Genomic DNA, 19,940 nt, shown 5'->3' with positions numbered 1-19,940 from the left:
TTATCCCTGTTTTAAAGATGAAAGATCTAAGACTCAGAGATGAAATAAAAGGAAAAATTTAATCCCATTATGCAAGATTAGCTCATTCCCCTAAGCCAAAAAATACTCTCCTATCTCCCTTCTCCTAGAGACACACTCTTTAACTTGTTTCTCCCTCAAGAGCCCAAGCCTCCTGGCTTCAGTCAACATCTGGAATTCTCTGCCTATGCTGACCTCCTCCGTCTGTTCTTCTCCCTTCTCCCCTCCACTCCTTACAGTCTGGGTGCCTCTCATAGCAGTGACACACAGAGCCATTTCCTTGGTCCATAACCAACTCAAGCTTTGAATAGCCTTGAACCCTTGGCTGCCACTCCTCCTCCTTTAAATCCTCTCCTGCCTTGATTTCTCTGGCACTAGATGCTTCCAATCTCTTTGGTCTTTTTTCGTGTTTTCCTGCCAATTCCTCTTCCTTTGCTGCCCTGACACATCCAGGCACAGCACAGCTCCTGCCAGCACAGCCCTGCCTCAGACTCTCCTCAGATCCAGCTGGTGCCCGTGAGCCCCGCATTGCCTCAGACCCGAGCCTACTGTGTTCCCTTCCACCCGTGGCTCCTCAGCTCCTGCCACCAGTGGTTATCACAGGTGCCTGACTATGCTGCAGACTCTGCCTGCTGCATGATTGATTTCCCAATGTTGCCCATTGATTGCTGTGTGAACCTGGGCCTGTTTCCTCCTGTGTAAAACAAGGAGCATGAATTCCATTATCTCTAGCATCCTTCCCAGTCTGCCATTCTTGCATTGTTAGTTCCTCTCCACAAACAGAACTCAAAACTCTTCCACCCTGCCTTGGGGGGCCTCCACCTGATGCCCTCAGGCTTCCCTCTCTGCCCCCTCACCCCATGAAATACTCTAGTCCCCTCGGCCTTTCCCTGAAACAGACCTGGAGGTGCTTCTGTGCCAGGGACACCCCTCCTTCATCTCCAGCATCTGCCTTCCAAAGTCCTGAGTCCCATCCCGAAATCTTCAATCCGCCAGGCAGCTGTCTCAGTTAAAACCACTCCCCTCCCACTGCCCCTGAGCAGGGCCGCTGAGTGTGCACATGCCAGGCATCCACCTGGGAAACGCTCAAGGCAGAGTAGTCTCCAGACCTGCCGCCAGACAGCTTAGGTTTGGATCATGTAGGCAGTGGTTGGCAAACTGCGGCTCGCGAGCCACATGCGGCTCTTTGGCCCCTTGAGTGTGGCTCTTCCACAAAATACCACGGCTTGGGCGAGTCTAGTTTGAAGAAGTGGCGTTAGAAGAAGTTTAAGTTTAAAAAATTTGGCTCTCAAAAGAAATTTCAATCGTTGTACTGTTGATATTTGGCACTGTGGACTAATGAGTTTGCTGACCACTGGTGTAGAGCAAGCATGTCAAACTCACAGCCCACAATGAATATTTTTGTGGCCCAGCCAATATAACGGTATGTAAGAAACGTTTTCATAAAAATTTAGTAACTTAATTTTTACAATATCCTGTTATACATAATTATTAATAACGAACCACAACGTTCGCTAATGACGGATTACTGTAATCGTGTTGCACTCATTTCCCTTACGCTTCTTACGCGCAGGCGCACCACTTCTCCCCACTAATACCGTGTTTCCCGAAAATAAGACATCCTCCGAAAATAAGACCTACTTACAGGTTTCCTTCTGAGTGAAATATAAGGCATCCCCCGAAAATAAGGCCCCAGGCTCTGTCTCAGAATGAAAATTATTATTATTTTTTTTAAATATATTTCTTTATTGATTTCAGAGAGGAAGGGAGAAGGAGAGAGAGACAGAAACATCAATGATGAGAGAGAATCATTGATCGGCTGCCTCCTGCATGCCCCCCACTGGGGATCAAGCCCGCATCTCAGGCATGTGCCCTTGGCCAGAATCGAACCTGGGATCCTTCAGTCCGCAAGCTGATGCTCTATCCACTGAGCCAAGCTGGCTAGGGCCAGAATGAAAATTAATTTACCGTAAACTGGTCGCTAGGGCCGCCCCGACTGGCGTCTAGCAACCAGTGACGTTACGCAGAGTCCTGACGTCACTGCTGTGTGGAGGCGGAGCGGAGGTCAGAGTGAGCAATGAAGTGCGGGGCGGGAGAGAGGAGGAGACTTTCGCAGATGCATGTAGAAAAACAGGAGGATTAGAGCGGACGGGACGCAGCGAAGGTGGTGAGTGCTGGTCTGTCTCTGGTGACACTACCTGATGCTCGCGGCCGCCTTCATGATGACTGAAGGTTCTCAGTCAGTGGCAGACCCTGCTCCAGCCCAGATCCAGGCCCCAGCAAGCCCAGTGACAGTCCCCAGGCAGGCCCCAGGGGGTAAATGTCTGATAAAGGGGTAGGGGGGATGTCTGGTGAAGGTGTTCAGTGGCACAGGGGTGGGGGGAGGGTGATCACTTAAAATGACACAGGAGGATCAGAGGGGGCAATCAAAATGACACAGGAGGATCAGAGGGGACAATCAAAATGACACAGGAGGATCAAAAGGGGTTACTAAAATGGTAATCCCCCCTCTGATTCTCCTGTGCCATTTTTGATTCCCCCCTCTGATCCCCCCTGTGTCATTTTGAGTGATCCCGCTCCCCCCACCTTGATACCCCAATTCCTTTTTTTTTTACTTCTAGAAATGAGCACAAAAAGAAAAAGCTACTCCGTGGAGTATAATAAAGGAATCGTGGAAGACTCTTGGGGCATAATCTTACTGCTTTCTGCAAAGAGAAGATGTTGAGTATCTGATTGGTCCGAAAATGGCAAGCAGAGTATGGTAACCTCATTGAACAAGTGGACAAGGGAAATGCTAAAAAGCGCAAGTGTGGATCAGGTCGGCAACCATTATTTTCCGAGCTGGAAGACCTGATCTGTGAATGGGTTGTTGACAGGAGAGCAAAGGCTTTGGTTGTGAATAGGGCTCAGATTCAAGAATTTGCCCTTGCAATGGCACCACAGTTTGACATAGCCCCCGAAGACTTCAAAGCATCACAACACTGGCTAGATAATTTCCTACAGCGAAGTGAACTGTCTTTAAGAAGATCTACAACATTGTTTAGGTTGGAAGATACTCAAGTTATTAAGCAAGCACTTGCATTCAAGTCCTTTATTGATGATGCTGACTTCTCTAAATACAATCTTTCCAACATGATTGCTATGGATGAAACTGCAGTGTTTATGGGCCAATCACCTCAAACAACAATTGAACAGTGGGGTGCCTCCTTAGTGTACATTCCCTCCACTGCTTACGAAAGTGCACGTGTTTCCTGTATTTTGGCAATTCGTCTGGATGGCACTAAAATCCCACCTTTAATCATTTCTAAGGGCAAGAAGGAAAAGATTGAACGTGTTTTGGGCGTTTTTATTCTTGAAACTGAAAAAGCCTGGGCCACACAAGCAGTTATAAGGAAGTGGGTCGATTTAATGCTGCCGCTTGTTATGCAAGGGAGCCAAAGAGGTCTGCTAGTCTGGGATGCAGCCAGCATCACCGCGCTAAAGACATGAAGACATTTCTTCACGAAAGAAAAATAGATCAGATAATGATTCCCGCAGGAATGACGGCCTATCTCCAGACTCTTGATATTGCAATAAACAAGCCATTCAAAGACAATTTGTGCATGGAAATTAATGACTACATTGAAAATAGAATGGAGAGAAATCAGTGTGGAAACTTTGTGAAACCTAAACTGCAAGAAGTTGTGACTTGGGTGAAGAATTCATGGGAGAAAATCACTGACAGTTGCATTGCAAATGCACTGCGAGCAGGCTACCTTGACAAGAAGTACTCATTTAAAGACAGTGCTATTGCTAAACATGAGAGATTTGGTCCACTGATTCTGAAAGAAATGGAGTCACAAGAAATTCACCAGGAAATTCAGGAATTGGATTGTTATGATGATGTTGCAGAAGATGATGACATGATTGTCATTGAATAAATGAGTAAATTCTTGATACTGTAGGATTCACAGTTTGTCTGGTTTGTGTTGACAACTACCGTACTACCGTACCGTATACAGGTAATAAATTTCCTTTATTTTCATTTAACAATAAATGTGTACCGTATTCTTCTTCATGGAAAAATAAGACATCCCCTGAAAATAAGACCTAGCGTGTCTTTGGGGGCAAAAATTAATATAAGACACTGTCTTATTTTCGGGGAAACACGGTACTAGCAGCGAATATTTTAGCAGCTGACTGCCATGTCGTTAGTCTTGACTGACTTGTTTGGTGTGCGCAACAGGAAATATTTCGCTTTTGGAGAACAAGAAAAATAGGTTTATTTGCGTTATGCTTATTAATTTTGTGCAGTTATTCAGTGTCTAGTCAATGTTCAAGAAAAAAAATAATTTTTATTAAAATGTTCTAATATTTTATGTTAACAATGATTCATTTATTCCAGCCCTTTGTATTCAGCATGTCTCTATCGAAATAAACCTACATTTCTATGAAAATTGCAGCTTTTGTTTTTTTTGCGGCCCACATGAACTTAAACCTTGTTTATTTGGCCCGTGTTAGCCTTGGTTTGACAGGCTTGCTGTCGATAGTGGTCCCCCCTTTACCTGCGGGAGATGCCATCCTAGGCCCCCAGGGGATGCCTGAAACCAGGGAGGGTACCAAACCCCGTATGTACTGTTCTCCCTGCACATACGTGCCTATGATAAGGTTTACTTTCTAAATCAGGCACAGTAAGATAGTAACAACAACTAATAAATAATAAAACAGAACAATTATAACAATACACTGTGCATGAGCTCCCTCTCTCTCTCATCTTACTGCACTGTACTCACCCTTCTTGTGAGGCTGTGAGACGACACATGCCCGCGTGATGAGGTGAAGGGAGGTGAAGGACGTAGGCGTTGCGAGGTGGCATTAGGCTGCCATTAACCTTCTGACTCTAGGAACAACACTTTATGACTTCTCTGTGAACACAAGCAGGCAGTGCGGCACCAGTCTGCCCGACAACCAAGATGGCGGCTGCCAAGTGACCCGACGGGAGCGTGTGCAGCGTGACAGCGCTGGACCAAGGAGGGTTCTCGTCCCAGGCGGCGCGGAGCCGGACATCGCGAGATTTCATCCCGCTACTCAAAACGGTGCCAATTTAAAACTTTGACTTGTTACCCGAGCAGCTGCCACCAAGTCCGGATCCAACGCTGCCCGCCACCTACGACCACCCACCATACACTCTCGGTTCCTTGTGGTTCTAAGTCCAGTATGGCAATCTCAAGGATCAGCTGATGGCGAATCTTCTTAAGGAAGAACAAAGCCACCAGAATAAGATGACAGTCGTTGGGGTGGGTGCTGTTGGCATGGCTTGTGCCATCAGTATCTTAATGAAAGACTTGGCAGATGAACTTGCTCTTGTTGGTGTCACAAAAGACAAAGTGAAGGGAGAGATGATGGATCTTCAACATGGCAGCCTTTTCCTTAGAACACCAAAAATTGTCTCTGGCAAAGACTATAGTGTGACTGCAAATGCCAAGCTGGTTGGTATCACAGCTGGGCACATCCACAAGAAGGAGAAAGCCACCTTAATTTGGTCCAGGGTAACGTGAACATCTTTAAATTCATCATTCCTAAAGTTGTATAATACAGTCCCAACTGCAAATTGCTTGTTGTTTCCAATCCAGTGGCTGTCTTGACCTATGTGGCTTGGAAGTTAAGCGGCTATCCAAAAAACCTTGTTATTGGAAGTGGTTGCAATCTGGATTCAGCTGGGTTCCCTTACCTAATGGGGGAGAGGCTGGGAGTTCACCCATTAAGCTGTCATGGATGGGTCCTTGGGGAGCATGGAGACTCTAGTGTGTCTGTATGGAGTGGAGTGAATTGTGCTGGTGTCTCCCTAAAGAATCTGCACCATGATTTAGGCACTGATGCAGATAATGAACAGTGGAAACAAGTTCACAAACAGGTGGTTGACAGTGCTTATGAGGTGATCAAACTGAAAGGCTACTTATCCTGGGCCACTGGCCTATCTGTGGCAGATTTAGCAGAAAGTATGATGAAGAATCTTAGGCAGGTGCATCCAATTTCTACCATGATTTAGGGTCTCTATGGAATAAAAGCAGATGTCTTCCTTAGTGTCCCTTGCATCTTGGGACAGAATGGAATCTAAGATGTTGTGAAGGTGACTTTGACACCTGAGGAAGAGGCCCGTTTGAAGAAGAGTGCAGACACACTTTGGGGAATCCAGAAAGAGCTGCAGTTTTAAAGTCTTCTAATGTCATATGACCGCACTGTCTAGGCTACAGATGGATTTTAGTTGGAGATTGTGCATATTGTCCTTTTTATCTGATCTGTGACTAAGAACATCAGTTTCCTAAAAATAGAAATAGTAATGGTTCATAAAACCCAGCATCTCATCCTGATGCCAGATGCTACTTATCTTGCATAGTTCTACACTGGTTAGTGTGAAATAGTTCCCCCTCCTCAAAGGCACCACTGCCAATGCTGCACATACTACAGTTGCCCTTCAGACTAGATGTGTGTTCCATGTGTGTTATATAAATTGTGGTTCCTTTACTCTACATGCCTAGCCCAACTTTTTTTTCCCCCTCAAATTAATCACATCCTGGGATATAATGTAAATCCAATATTACATGTTTTGTGCATAACTGTTCTAAAGGATCTTATTCTGTGTACTATATGTATCAGATTAGTGTACATTGCCATATAATGTAAAAAGAAAAGTCTACATATAAATAATACAGCCAACTATCCAAGTGTCATACCAACTAAAATGCCGAATAAACTTTGAACAATGAAAAAAAACTTATGAATTGTTTGTTTCTGGAATTTTATATTTAATACTAGGGGCCCTGTGCACGAAATACGTGCACTCGGTGTGGGGGCATCCCTCAGCCCAGCCTGCCCCCTCTCACATACTGGGAGCCCTCAGGGGATGTCCTACTGACACCTTAGGCCTGGTCCCATGGGGAGGCTGGTTAAGAAGATGCATAATACTCTAAGTCTAAGGCATCTTGGAAATAAACGGGAAGGACTGAAAGTGACCTTGTGGCTTCAGAAGGTGGAAGCTCATAGCCTCCTGTCCACATGCCAGCTCTCAGTGTGCAGGACCATCAGTAGTACCACCTCACCTGGCTGAGGAGGCCTCCAAAGCTTCCCTAGACTTCCTGCATGCATGGTTTGTGCCTTTAGGGCTTGGATTAATTTCTTAATCTCCCATCCCACTATTTAGTCTCTACTCTTCATTAGAAATTTGTCAATTAAGCACCTACTATGGACCAGACATTTTTCTAGGCTCTGGAAGCACATTAATGAGCAGATTCTTGCTCTCATGGATCTTACAATCCAGAAAGGAAGATAAACAAATGAATATGTAATACATCAGATGGTGATGAATGCTGTGAAGAAGGGTGAAGCAGGGTAAGTGGGCAAGAAGACGTGTTACTCTGTACCAGGTAAGGCCTCTCTCATAAAGGAATATTTGACAGAGTTGAAGAAAGTGTGCAGTGAAGATGAAAAACGCCCAGGCTTTTTTTTTTTTTTTTTTTTTTTTTAATGAACTATTGGATGGAGTGTAACAACTTACTCATTTAAATATTTGAAATTTCTTCCAAATCACTGGGGTCTCAGCATAGTTTCTCAGCTAAATCACTTTCTGGAAAGTAGCTAATCATCTGAAAGCAACCAAGATGTCCTTCAGTAGGTGAATGGAAAAATAAACTGTGGTACATCCAGATAATAGAACATTACTCAGGACTAAAATAAAATGAGCTATGAAACCATGAAAGACATGGAGGAACCAGACATTTTTTAAAAGCATATTACTAAGTGAAAGAAGCCAATCTAAAAAGGCCACATACCATATGACTAACTCTATGGCATTCTGGAAAAGGCAAAACTATGAAAACAGAAAAACGGTTAGTGGTTGCCAGAAGCTTTGGGGAGAGAGCAATGAACAGGCAGAGCACAGAAGATTTTTAGAGCAGTGAAACCACACTGGATGATACTTTAATGCTATACATGTCATTATACATTCATAAAAGCCATAGAATGTACAACACCAAGAGTGAACCGTAACGTAAACTATGGATTTTGGGTGATGATGTGTCAGTGTAGGTTCATCAACTGTAACAAATATGCCACTCTGGTGGGTGATTGAGGATGGGGAGGTTATGCATGAGTAGGGGTAGAAGGTTTATGGGAAATCTCTGTACTTTCTGCTCAATTTTGCTGTGACCATAAAAGTACATTTTTTTAAAAAAAGGGAATCAGCAATATAATGCAAAAGGCTTTAGGCCAAAGTTATGAAGACAGAGATTCAAGGAAACAGCAGGAAGCACTGGGCACAGTTGCCTCAGATTACAGCATATTCATGCTGAGGCCAAAGGAAGAGGTGGGGCTGTGGTAAAAGAAGCAGGTAAGCTAAGGCTCCAAAAAGGAGATGAAACAAAAGCAAACATAAAACCTCGAAGAAGCAGAGGCCAGTGTGGCAGCCAGACATGAAGTTGCAGAGTAAGGACCTTAGTGAATGACTCTGGGGACAGCACGTGCAGCCACAGGCACCCTTGACATGCAGCCTGAGTTTTCCTCCTGGAAGACTTGCCCTGGGTACTAGCATACCAAGTTGATGATACCCCATGAGGTTTACTTTTCATTGCTATGTGTGGTGGTTGCCTTTCTAACAGGGGCATGTGATTTGATCTGGCCAATACAATGTAAATGGAAGTAATGTGCACACGTCCATGGAAGTTTTAAAAGCTATTGCACACTTAACCAGGGCTGAGTGGCTGGCTCAAAAAAAAATTGTGTTAAATTGGATATTTGGAGGTTGTTTATTACTGCAGCATTACTAGTGTCTATTGATTAATATGCTTAGCTTGAAATGTAAATGAAGCTCTTCTAGTTCAGGGTTTCTCAATTGACATTTGGGCTTGGACTACACTGTGTCGTGGTGTATTCTGTGTATTGCAGGATTTTGAGCAGCATCCCTGGCCTCTACCCACGGAACACCAGTAGCACCCCTTTCCCAATTGTGACAATCAGATATGCCTCCAGACACTATAATTCCATATATGTGAGGTCCTAGAGCAATCAAATTCATAGATACAGAAAGCAGAATGGAGGTTGCCAGGGTCTGGGGGGAGGAAGGAATGGGATGTTATTGTTTAAGGGGCACAGTTTCCGTTTTACAAGATGAAAAGAGTTCTGTGAGTAGGTGGCGGTGATGGGAGCACAACAGTGTGAATGCACTTAATGCCACTGAACTGTGCACTTAAAAATGGGCAAAATGGTCAAAATGGTAAATTTTGTTATGTGTATTTGCCACAATTTTAAAAATAGAGGAGAAAAAAGTCTCCAGACATTTCCCAAATTTCCCCTGGGGCAGGGGGATAGGAGAGCAAAATAGCCCCTGGTTGAGAATCACTGTTTAGGCTATAGCAGCAGCTCATTGAAATGCATATATAAAAATGCGGGGTCAGGGTTTAGCTCTGTTCTATACTACTAAGGATTAGAATCTCAACTCTTCTAAAATTGTTTTTATCTACTCTGATTTCAGGCCAGCATCTCCACAACAATTAAACAATTTAATCCAGAAAAGATGCCTCTCTATGGACCCAAAACTGATTTGATAGCAATAAGCCCTGTGAAAATTCTTACACCATATAAAGCTTTCCACTTCATTTGATAAACAGAGCACACTAGGAATTCCACTGGGAATAATTATTCCTAAAACCTCCTGGCTCCTCACACAGATCCTAAGGTTAAGGGGTGAAGCCAAATGGAAGAAAAATAATGGAGTGGCTTGATGGACTACACAGCAGGTTTGTGAGTCTGTCGTTCAACAAGTGGTCATGGTTTCCCCTCTTGAGAAGTACTCTGCAAGCCTGAGGAATAAATTTAAGCCAACATGGGCTCCAAATGGCGATGGGCTCTGCTCTCCATGAACTGAATTCCACACTGACATTGAAGCAGGAGGGGGCTTCTTACATCCACCTCCACCGCCACCCTGCATTAGTTATCTCAGAGAATCCTCTCCATATCTCCACATTGGGACTATATTCTTACCCCTCAGTCCCTTTCTATAATAACCCCTCCAGGTTGCCCAGGTTAGGACCATTACATAAAGGGCAATGACAGTGCTGGGTGAAGACTTCATTTCCAAGTCAGGGGCTGGTGCCCTTGACTGCAGGGCTTCTCGCTCTGGCCCTCATGGGCATGCTCCAGATTGACACTGAAACTTCTCCCCCCAAGCTCTGTAATAGGCATGAACAGGTTACCCTCCCCTACTTGGTTCCCATGGCCAGGATCCTTAACTAATCCTCTACCCACAAAATAGGGCTGGTTTCACAAGCTGTTGTCTCAGCTGCTCACTCCAACATCTGCTCTGGATTTGCTTCCTGAACACCTCCAACATGCATGGAGCGTTGTCACGCTTCATCCGGCTCAGTGAGCTGCCCCCTCCATCCTCAAACACTTCTGCATCTGCACACACCTGTTCCCCCTCCCATCCCTAGTTCGGCCCACTACTGATCCATCTACCTGTGCCCCAGCCCCTCAGGATTTTGCACCATTAATTATATGCTTTCAGTCCAGAATCTTTGACCTCTCTATCTCTGGGAGTTCTTCATTTATTCAACAGAGAAACTTGTTTAAGCCTTTCCCATTTGGGGTGGTGGTGGGTGGGGGGGAATCCTCCCTTTATCCCTGTCTGCAGCTTCTTTTTTAAAAAATATATTTTTATTGATTTCAGAGAGGGAAGGAGAGGGAGGGAGAGAGAAACATCAATGATGAGAGAGAATTATTGATGGGCTGCCTCCTGCACACCCCCTACTGGGGATCAAGCCCACAACCTTGGGCATATGCCCTGACCAGGAATCAAACCAGCGACCTCCTGATTCATAGGTCGATGCTCAGCCACTGAGTCAGCTTCTAAAGTGAAGTCTACAATCTTCCTTGCTCCTTATTTACCTTTGTACTAGGTTGAACGGTGTCCCTCACAAACATGCATGTCCTCCGGGAACCTTAGTATGTGATCTTCTTTGGAAATACAGTATAGACGATGTAATTAGTTAAGAGAAAGATTCCATATGACTGGTGTTTTTAGGGAAGAGAAGAAACACAGTTTGCAGGGAAAACTGGACATGACAATAGAGGCTCAGATTGGGGTGATGTGTCTATAAGCCCAGGTATGCCAAAAATTGCCGGCAGCACCCGAATCTAAGAGAAAGGCATGGAACGGATCCGTCCCCAGAGCCTTCAGAGAGAACATGGTCCTTCCAATACCTCAACTTCAGACATTTGGCCTCCAGAACAGGAAGAGAATAAATTTCTGTTGTTTTAAGCTGAAATAGTTGGTCATGGCAGCCCCAGGAAACCAACACTCCTTAAAGTCATCACAATTTTCCTTTTGGCTCCAAAATGTTTCTATACATGACCTGCTAGAGTCAAATCCAGTCTTTGTTTTATTTGACCTTGCTACTCACTTATCCCTGTTGTTCCTCTTCTCCTTCTGCATCTAAAACATCACTGGCCTTTGGTTCTCCTCCCTCTTCCTTCTCAGCCCCTTCACTGCCTCCTACTCCTGCAGCCACCTGTTGAATAGCGGGCATCCCTGGGATCTTCCCTACCTCTCTTCTCACTCTATTCACGCCCTGCTTCGATCTCCTCAAAACACCAGCTCTCCTGCCACCTACGTGATAATGACTCTCCCAGTCCCCCAGCCCAAACTTCTCTCCTGAGTTCTAGTTTTGAAGTTCCTACTGCCTCCTGGACATGTCCAGGTGGTGCTGGTGCTGGTGCTACATAGGCTAAGATAGAAGTCATGGTCTAGAACCCCCTGTCTCAAACATACATGCTTCTCCTTCTGTAGCCCACGTGTCCACACAAGGGAACAGGTTGGCTGCTTGGCACCTTCCTGGACTCCTCCTGCCCCCTTCACTGTGGTCATCAAGGTCACATGAGGGTTTGGGGAATCTACCCACTCCTTTCCATTCCTGCTGCTGCTGCATTAGCTCAGATTCTCACCACCTCTTTTTAAAAAATATATATTTTTATTGATTTCAGAGAGGAAAGGAGAGGGAGAGAGAAACATCAATGATGAGAGAGAATCGTTGATCCGCTGCCTCCTGCAGGCCCCCTACTGGGGATGGAGCCCACAACCCAGGTATGTGCCCTTGACCGAATCGAACCCAGAACCCTCCTGAATCCTTAGCTACACTCCCACGAATAAGCAAGTACTAAAGGTTTTGCACAGCATCTGGGCGCTTAGAATGTCAGATTGCACCTGTGCGGGGCATACTGGCACCTACAGCCACCGAGGCTCCAGTCCGCCCGACCCCCAGATGCCCTCTCCTTCTCCATAGGGGCCGCCACCTCGACTCCCATTCCCCTGGGCCCCTCCACTCCCACCGCACCTTCTGACCTGAGGGTGACCTGCAGGCTGCGGCTCCCGAGGCTCGGCGTTCTCAGCTCTCCCTCCCTCCCCCAAGCCACCACCGCCCCGTAACTAGGGCCCGTCGTTGGGATCCAGTGCCCCGCGCGGCTGACGTGGAGCGCAGGGTTAGGATTCCCGAGAGGAACTGGGGGCAGTGCGGGGTGTGGCTGCCTGCCACCACCGCCGGGAGGGCGGCCGGGAGGAGGCAGACCCGGGTTCGCCGTGCCGCCGACGCCTGCGTTGCGGGGTGCCTGAGTTCTCCGGGACCCCGCGGGGAAAGAGAACCACAGTCCTGCTGGGGAGGAAGAACACACCCTCGGGACTAACTCCTCCCGGCGATGTTGCCTTCGGTGGAGTCCTCGAGTTCCACCTCGGCCGGGTCGTGGCCAGGTCCTGTCCGCCCAGTGACCTTCCCTAGGAAGCGCGCAGCAGAGCCCGGGGCGAAAGACTGGGAACGGGCGGCGCGCGTCCTTCGGAGCCTCTGGCTTGCGGCCTCTGCGACCCAAGGCAGGCCCAGGCGGGAGCACGTCGCGGGCGCCCGTGGGGTTGTGGTTAAAACACCAGACAGGGCCCGGTACCGCTGCCTAAGAAGGGACCTCGGGAGAGTCGTTTGATTTCTCTAAGTCACACATTTCTTAACTGTGAAATGGGGATTCCAGAGTGTCATTTGGGTGCTGGGAGGGTTAAAGGTGGGATCCAGTGTCCGGCAGAGAGAGCACGAGAAGAAGGTTGGCCGCCGTTGTTACTCTCAATAGGGGGCACGACCAGAGAGGAAGTCTCTCCTTCAGGTTTCCCTCTGGCTCTCGCCCCAACCCCTCTGCGCCTCCCGCCCTTCGGCAGTTCTGGACACATCCAGCTTTCTGGCCTCGAGAAGATGAGTCCAAGGGTCAAGAACGACCCTGATGATTGATCCCATTGCGCAATTCGGGAGCGGCGTAACCTGCTCGCCAGCATTTTTTTTTTAAATATATATTTTATTGATTTTTTACAGAGAGGAAGGGAGAGGGATAGAGAGCTAGAAACATCGATGAGAGAGAAACATCGATCAGCTGCCTCCTGCACACCTCCCACTGGGGATGTGCCCGCAAGCAAGGTACATGCCCTTGGCCGGAATCGAACCCGGGACCCTTCAGTCCGCAGGCCGACGCTCTATCCACTGAGCCAAACCGGTTTCGGCGCTCGCCAGCATTTTTAATGTACCCCGCGCTCTTGCCCAAGATCGCGGCCAGAGGCCAGCACCGGGGTGGACAGAGGCCCAGGACCCAGAAGGTGCCAGGACGCCCCTGCGGGATCCAGAGCATCTGCCTCTTGTTCTGCGCGGCCCCGAAGGCGGCCAGGCCGGATCCCCGCGCCGAGCACCGCGCACCCCTTCCCCATTCCGCCCCCGACTTTCCCTGCCTTGGGGGCTGCGGCGCCACCACTACTCCCGGGACGCGCCAGCCCTGCGAGCAAGTTCTGCAAGTTCCGCGCGTTTGCAGCGGTTCGCGCGGGCCCCACTTCGGGCTGACCTCTCCACGCGGTCGCCGCGCTTCTGGCAGGTGAATCCGAAGCGCCATGTTCTGGTGGAGAGCTGCGTTTAACTTACTCTTCCACTGAGTCGACGTTTTTCCTGAAAATCCATCGTTCGATATAGTTTTATTAGGTAAAAATTAGGCGCTTGGGGGCCGGCTTGGGCCCAATTCCGCAGTCACCCGTGTTGGTGGCTGTGCTTGCCTGGCTTGGAGCAAAGGCGGGGAAGAGAACTCCTCGGCGTCTCCTGAGAGGAGTGGGTAGCGCTGGGAGAGGCTCTACCTGGCGCTCCGACGACATTTGGTCACCCATTCGAATAAATGAGTGGGTGTAGGCCTGGAGATGTTTCCGCCTAAGAGAAGGGAGAGTTGGAATGTGAACCACCCGAGAGCTGACAGGAGAATGGGTTCCCTTTACTCTTGGCTTGTTTCCAAAACTCTTCGGTTGGCCCAGCCCGCAGAATTTGCTAAAAAACGATCTTAAAACTGAAGTGCTGAGAGTCAGACAGACTGAGTTCAAAGGCTCCATGGATGTGGGCAATAGGGTAGTGAAGACATGGGGTGGGGGGGGGACAGGAGCAGGAAGGAGGCGGGTAAAGGGGGAGGGAAATGGGAGATATCTGTAATGCTATCTATCAACAATAAAAAGTATAAAAAACAATTATACTATAACTACTTTAATACATAAATTTGAGATGATATTATTTCCAAAAGTCTATATTATGATTCTGTTTTTTGTAAAGGACTGTTTTCATCCTTTGAATTTTGTTGGTTGTAATTAGCTATCTCTATCCCACAGGATATAGTTGGGTTCATAGATATGATATAGTCTCTAAATTTTTACAAACCCAAGGAGGGAGAAGTGGATGAAAGAGGAGGGGTGAGGGGAGGGACTGCCTGCAGCCGGAGGATAGGGGCCTATGTAGGGCACGGGTGGTGCTTGGTACAAGCAAAGGTTGCAGGTGCAGAGTCAGAGAGTACAATCTGAAGTTATGTGTCCCAGTGGCTACCAAGGGTTTGGCTTAGGAACTTTCCAGAACGTCACTGAAACCGAACTACCAAGCCCGGAGAAGGTAGGGATTGCTGGCAGAACATGCCAAAGAAGTTCTGAGGGATGCGGTGGAAATGAGAAGCTGGAGTAAAAATCACCAATTAAAAGGCTGTAAAAATGTGTCTCTTTGGAGCCCCTCCCTCCTGTAATGAGAAATTCATAGATGCGCCGGGGGAGTAACTGAGGGCCAAATACCTTCTTCATACTCACAGAGTGACTTTTTCCAAAATCGCCCGGAAAGCAATTATTGTGAGGGGGGAAAAGAGAGAGTCTGCTTAGTGAATGGAGAGCTGCAGGGTCTCTAGAAATTTGGTCTCTCTGGCAGGGGTATTTCATGATGGACATTTGGGTCTTCTTTCCCTCCCACCCAGTCACCTGAAACCCAGTACAGTGAAATCTTTCTGGTTGCAAAGTCCTTTCTGAAGTTACCTGTTTTCAAAACAAAAAGAAGTTACTTTCTGTTCTAAAGAAAGAGAATAGGAGCCCTTAGAAGGCACTTGCCTAGAGAGAGAATTTTTTTAAATTGTTAATGTCCAGAACATGAATGCTTATTTGATACATTATATACCTTTTCTTTGGGCCCTCATTTTTAAAGTTCTAATGCTTTTTTAAAAAATGCCTTCCCTCCCCGAACTGCCCCCCCCTCTCAAAATAAACATTGGCCACTACCTTCCATATTGATTTCAAATAGTCCTCCAACTTATTCTGGAGAAAAATCAACATCTTTAGGAAGATAAAAAAAATGTAGACTATATTTAGATTTCCTCCAATTCTTTTATTCTATAGGTTTTATACATATTAAATCCCATATTTCAAAAGACAGAACTTTTCCAACTTCAAATATTCTGAAGTTTTAAAAGCCATTTTTAAAATGGGTTGTTTCTGATGTCTATAATGAGTAAGAATTGTAAAACTAAATTGTTTATTGGGAGAAAAGAACTAGTTTGGGTTTTTTTTTAATATATTTTATTGGTATTTTACATAGAGGAAAGGAGAGGGATGGAAAGCTAGAAACATAGATGAGAGAGAAACATCGATCAGCTGCCTCCTGCACACCTCCCACTGGGGATGTGCCTGCAACCAAGGTACATGCCCTTGACTCCTGCACACCTCCCACTGGGGATGTGCCTGCAACCAAGGTACATGCCCTTGACGGGAATCGAACCGGGGACCCGTCAGTCCGCAGGCCGACGCTCTATCCACTGAGCCAAACCGGTTTCGGCAAAAGAACTAGTTTTAAAAGAAGTTCCATAAATGTTCCATAGATGATGTTGTGTAATAATTTAGCACTTTATTTAGTCTACACAGCTAGGTTTAATTTTAACACCTCTCCATGGAAGTTGGCACATCCGACACACAGATCAGAAATAAATGCCCTGAAATTAAAATCCTACTTATATTACACATGGGTTTCAGAAAGGCATAAAAGACATGAGCACATTGTACTGGACTTGGGAATAATACTTGCAGTTCCTAGGGGGTGAAGAAGGGGAAAACATGTGCCTTGGACATTGTATCTTTGTTTTTCTTTTCATATCACAGCAAAATACCCCACTCACGTTCGTAGTTCCTCTGGAAATGTGCAAACCAGAAAAGTCCTGGAAGCCGCAAGGGGAGGCTGGGAAAGAAAGGTGAAAATTGATGCCATAGGAAATTTGCATTCAGTTTGTCAGGGAACAGTAGCCAACTTTTCCTTTGTAAATATTTCGCAGCGAACAGAAATTGGTGGGAACGAACATTGGTGGTTGCTTTGTTGCGGGTTGCTAATGCATACCCCTAGTCCTGGCTGCGTTTGGAGTGCGCGAGGACAGGCAGCAGGGAGAGCGAGACCTGGGTCTCTCTGCCCTCTAGTTTGGCTCCAGGTTCGCCCCTCGGAGTTGGCGCCAGGGCAGGAAGCGGGTGCTACTCAAAATGCGGGCGAGGTCCCCTCTCCGCAGGACGTCTGCCTGGAGCCCTCCGCTCTCGGCTGATGCCCCAGCAGCGCCACAGCGGCAGAAAGGTGCCGGCCCAGCAGCGCGCCTTTGCTGGCACAGTCCTGGTGCTGCTGCGGCTGCGGCTGCAACACCCTCCGGGCAGCGGATGAGGCGGACACGTGGAGCAAGGGGGCAGCAGCCTGGGTGTGCAACAGGCACGACGGGCGCTGCAGCAGGTGACAGTAGCCCCACGGGGTCCGGGGCAGATTCTGCGCGGTCGCTGTGCCCCCTCCTCGGCCCCCTTGCATGATACTTTCGATGCTGAAGGAGGTACATCCGCCTACCTGTCTCGACGGGAGCCCCTTGCCCCCTTCCCAAGGCTGGAAGCCCAGTGAGGGCTGCAGTGCTGGAAGGGCGGCGCCGGGGGTCACCAGGTCCCCGCCTTGCACTTTCCTTGGCGTCTCAGAGTAGACAGGGGCGGACAGCAGCAGGTAGCGAAGGGGATGAGGGTGCAGCAGAGCGCACGGGCGGCTCCGGGGGGCGGAGGCAGGGTAGGCCCCGGGGACGGACTGCGGCGGGGCCAGGGACCCAGGCAGCAGGCCCGGGTAGGGACCGTGCAGGGTGGCGGGCACTACGGGGAGGGGGAAGGGGTGAGGCAGGTGGGCTCCCGGGGGCTGGTGGTGGCGCTTGAAGCGCTTCCTGCGCCGAAGGAAGCTGCCGTTGTCGAACATGTCCTGGGAGGCGGGGTCCAGGCTCCAGTAGTTGCCCTTGCCGGGGTGGCCGGGCTCCCGGGGGATCTTGACGAAGCAGTCGTTGAGCGAGAGGTTGTGGCGGATGCTGTTCTGCCAGGCCGGGAACTTGCGGCGGTAGTAGGGAAAGCGGCCGCTGATGAAGGCGCAGATGCCGCTCAGCGTGAGGCGCTTGTGTGGGCTCTGCAGGATGGCCATGGTGATGAGCGCGATGTAGGAGTAAGGGGGCTTCGCGGGCTGAGGGGCGTCCCCAGAGGTCGCTGCAGACCCGGTCGAGGCCCTGAACTTGGTGCCAAACTCCGGGGAGTCGCTTGGGCAACCGCTGCTCTCCGTGTGCTCCCCCGGCTTCGCGCCCGCGCCCTGCGACTCCGGCTGGTGCAGCTGCTCTAGGAACTGTGGGCTCACTTTGATCTTCACGTGGTCCTCTTCCTCCTCGTCGTCGTCTTCATCTTCTTCCTCCCCCAGAATATCGATTTCGCCGTCTTTTCCTTCGGAGCCCTGGAGGCTGCGCGGCGGCGTGGGGCGAAGGCGCTCAGCTCCCGGCAGGTTCATGGAGGAGCAGGTCCCGCAGCCCCAGGGATGGCGGCCGCCCACCTGTCTTGCAGTGGGCTGGGCTGGGTGCCAGGATTAAGGGTGTTCTAAGAAGTAGGAACGCTTTAGGTGTTCTTAACTTCTGGTTTCTCCTCCTATACAATACGCGAGTCCAGCAAAGGTGCACTTTGCCTGTTATTAAAGCTTCTTCAAGTCCCTATGTTGTGAAGTCTCCTGCCCTTTATACCACTTCTGGTCCTACCTCAGAGCGTTCCCACTTCCTCGCCGCACAGTCCAATGATGAGGGTCCTCTGCGCAGTAGCCGACCGGGAAGAGCCTCCAGCCTCCTCCTCCCTACACCCACCCACCACCAAGGAGGATGCTGCACTCCTCAGGTTAGCCAGCCAGTCGTGCCCGGAGTTGCATAGGCAGTTAATGCGCGTTTTTTCTCCACCTCACCCCCTTAATGCACTTTTAAAACTGAGCAAATAGCCCTGGCCCGGTGGCTCAGTTAGTTGGAGTAGTCCCGCCTGTATACCAAAAGGTTGCGGGTTCCATTCTAGGTCAGGGCCCATAACCTACGTTGTTCAAGACGCATGAGGGAGATAACGGATCAATGCTTCTCTCTCATCAAAGTTTCTCATATCAATATTTTTCTTTCTCCCTTCCTCTCTTTCACTCTCTCAAAAAAACACACACAAACATATCCTCGGATGAGGATTTTATATGAATATGAATATGAAATAGAAGTGTGCAAATAAAAAGGGGGTAGGAAAATATGACACCCAACAATCTACTGTAAATATCCAGGCCTCTTGCGCTCCTGGAGGAAAGGAGAAGTTGTTTTCATGCTGCATAGCATATTCATCACGCATTTTCATTGGTGGATTCTGTCCTTATTCAGAATGATGAGCTGAAATATTTTAAATATTCTAACTATATCCCTGAGCTCAGTGGGTTGTGAAGAGCTGTTGGGTTTTCCTACTCTCCCCAACCCCCACCTCCCCCAAAATGTCCTTCCAGTCTCAAGTTTTCAGAAAAGGCTGAAATATCCTGGCATTAAATTGTGGAAGTTCAGGGTAGAAAGCAGGAAGGCTAGAGAGAAGTCCCCTTCAGCAGTGATTCGCTGACTTCTTTGAACATTTAACCACAGTAGAAAATGCATTTTTAAAAAATATATTTTATTGATTTTTTACAGAGAGGAAGGTAGAGGGATAGAGAGTTAGAAACATCGATGAGAGAGAAAGGGAAACATCGGTCAGCTGCCTCCTGCACACCTCCTACTGGGGATGTGCCAGCAACCAAGGTACATGCCCTTGACTGGAATCGAACCTGGGACCTTTCAGTCAGCAGGCCGACGCTCTATCCACTGAGCCAAACCGGTTAGGGCTAGAAAATGCATTTTACCACACGATCATGCATATACAGACTTGTATAACTAGAATGGGTTTCATAGAGCAATATACTCACACTAGAGTGATCAGTGATATTTTTCTTTTTTAATGGCCACAATCAACTAAATTGATTTTCCACATACTAACCAGTACAGACCTATTTTGAAATACCCTGTTTTCACAACATGGCCCCACAACTCCAAGGGATGCACCCAGGATATGAAGGGCTCCTCTCTCCCTCTTCCTTTCAGAGAAAAAAAAAATCACATTAAGCACCTTTATTATAATAAATAACAAAACTTAAGAAGTGAGGTAAGGAGAGGCCTCAGTTTCAGTCACAAGGTTGTCATTCATTACTCACATGGGAGAGGATCAATATGAGAAAGAAGTTTCG

At 48.0% G+C, this 19,940-nt stretch overlaps 1 protein-coding gene and 1 pseudogene across 2 annotated transcripts; one reads left to right on the top strand and one right to left on the bottom strand.

The window, feature by feature from the left end:
* Nucleotides 1–5,196: 5,196 nt before the first annotated feature.
* LOC308248875 (L-lactate dehydrogenase A chain-like) lies at nucleotides 5,197–6,211 on the top strand (annotated as a pseudogene). Its single transcript has one exon. The product of its transcript is annotated as an L-lactate dehydrogenase A chain-like (transcript).
* A 10,654-nt stretch (nucleotides 6,212–16,865) lies between these two features.
* Nucleotides 16,866–18,173, bottom strand: LOC308248771 (forkhead box protein D4-like 1; the record flags this gene model as incomplete). The annotated part of the gene is made up of 1 exon (XM_080669068.1): nucleotides 16,866–18,173. The coding sequence occupies one exon, from the start codon at nucleotides 18,171–18,173 to the stop codon at nucleotides 16,866–16,868; it is 1,308 nt and encodes a 435-aa protein (XP_080525194.1).
* Nucleotides 18,174–19,940: the final 1,767 nt, after the last annotated feature.

This window comes from Plecotus auritus, assembly GCF_963455305.1.
Source record: "Plecotus auritus genome assembly, chromosome: 5".
Classification (NCBI taxonomy): Eukaryota; Metazoa; Chordata; class Mammalia; order Chiroptera; family Vespertilionidae; genus Plecotus; species Plecotus auritus.
Note: the sequence above shows the minus strand (reverse complement) of the source record. Positions and strands in the feature narration are given on the sequence as shown.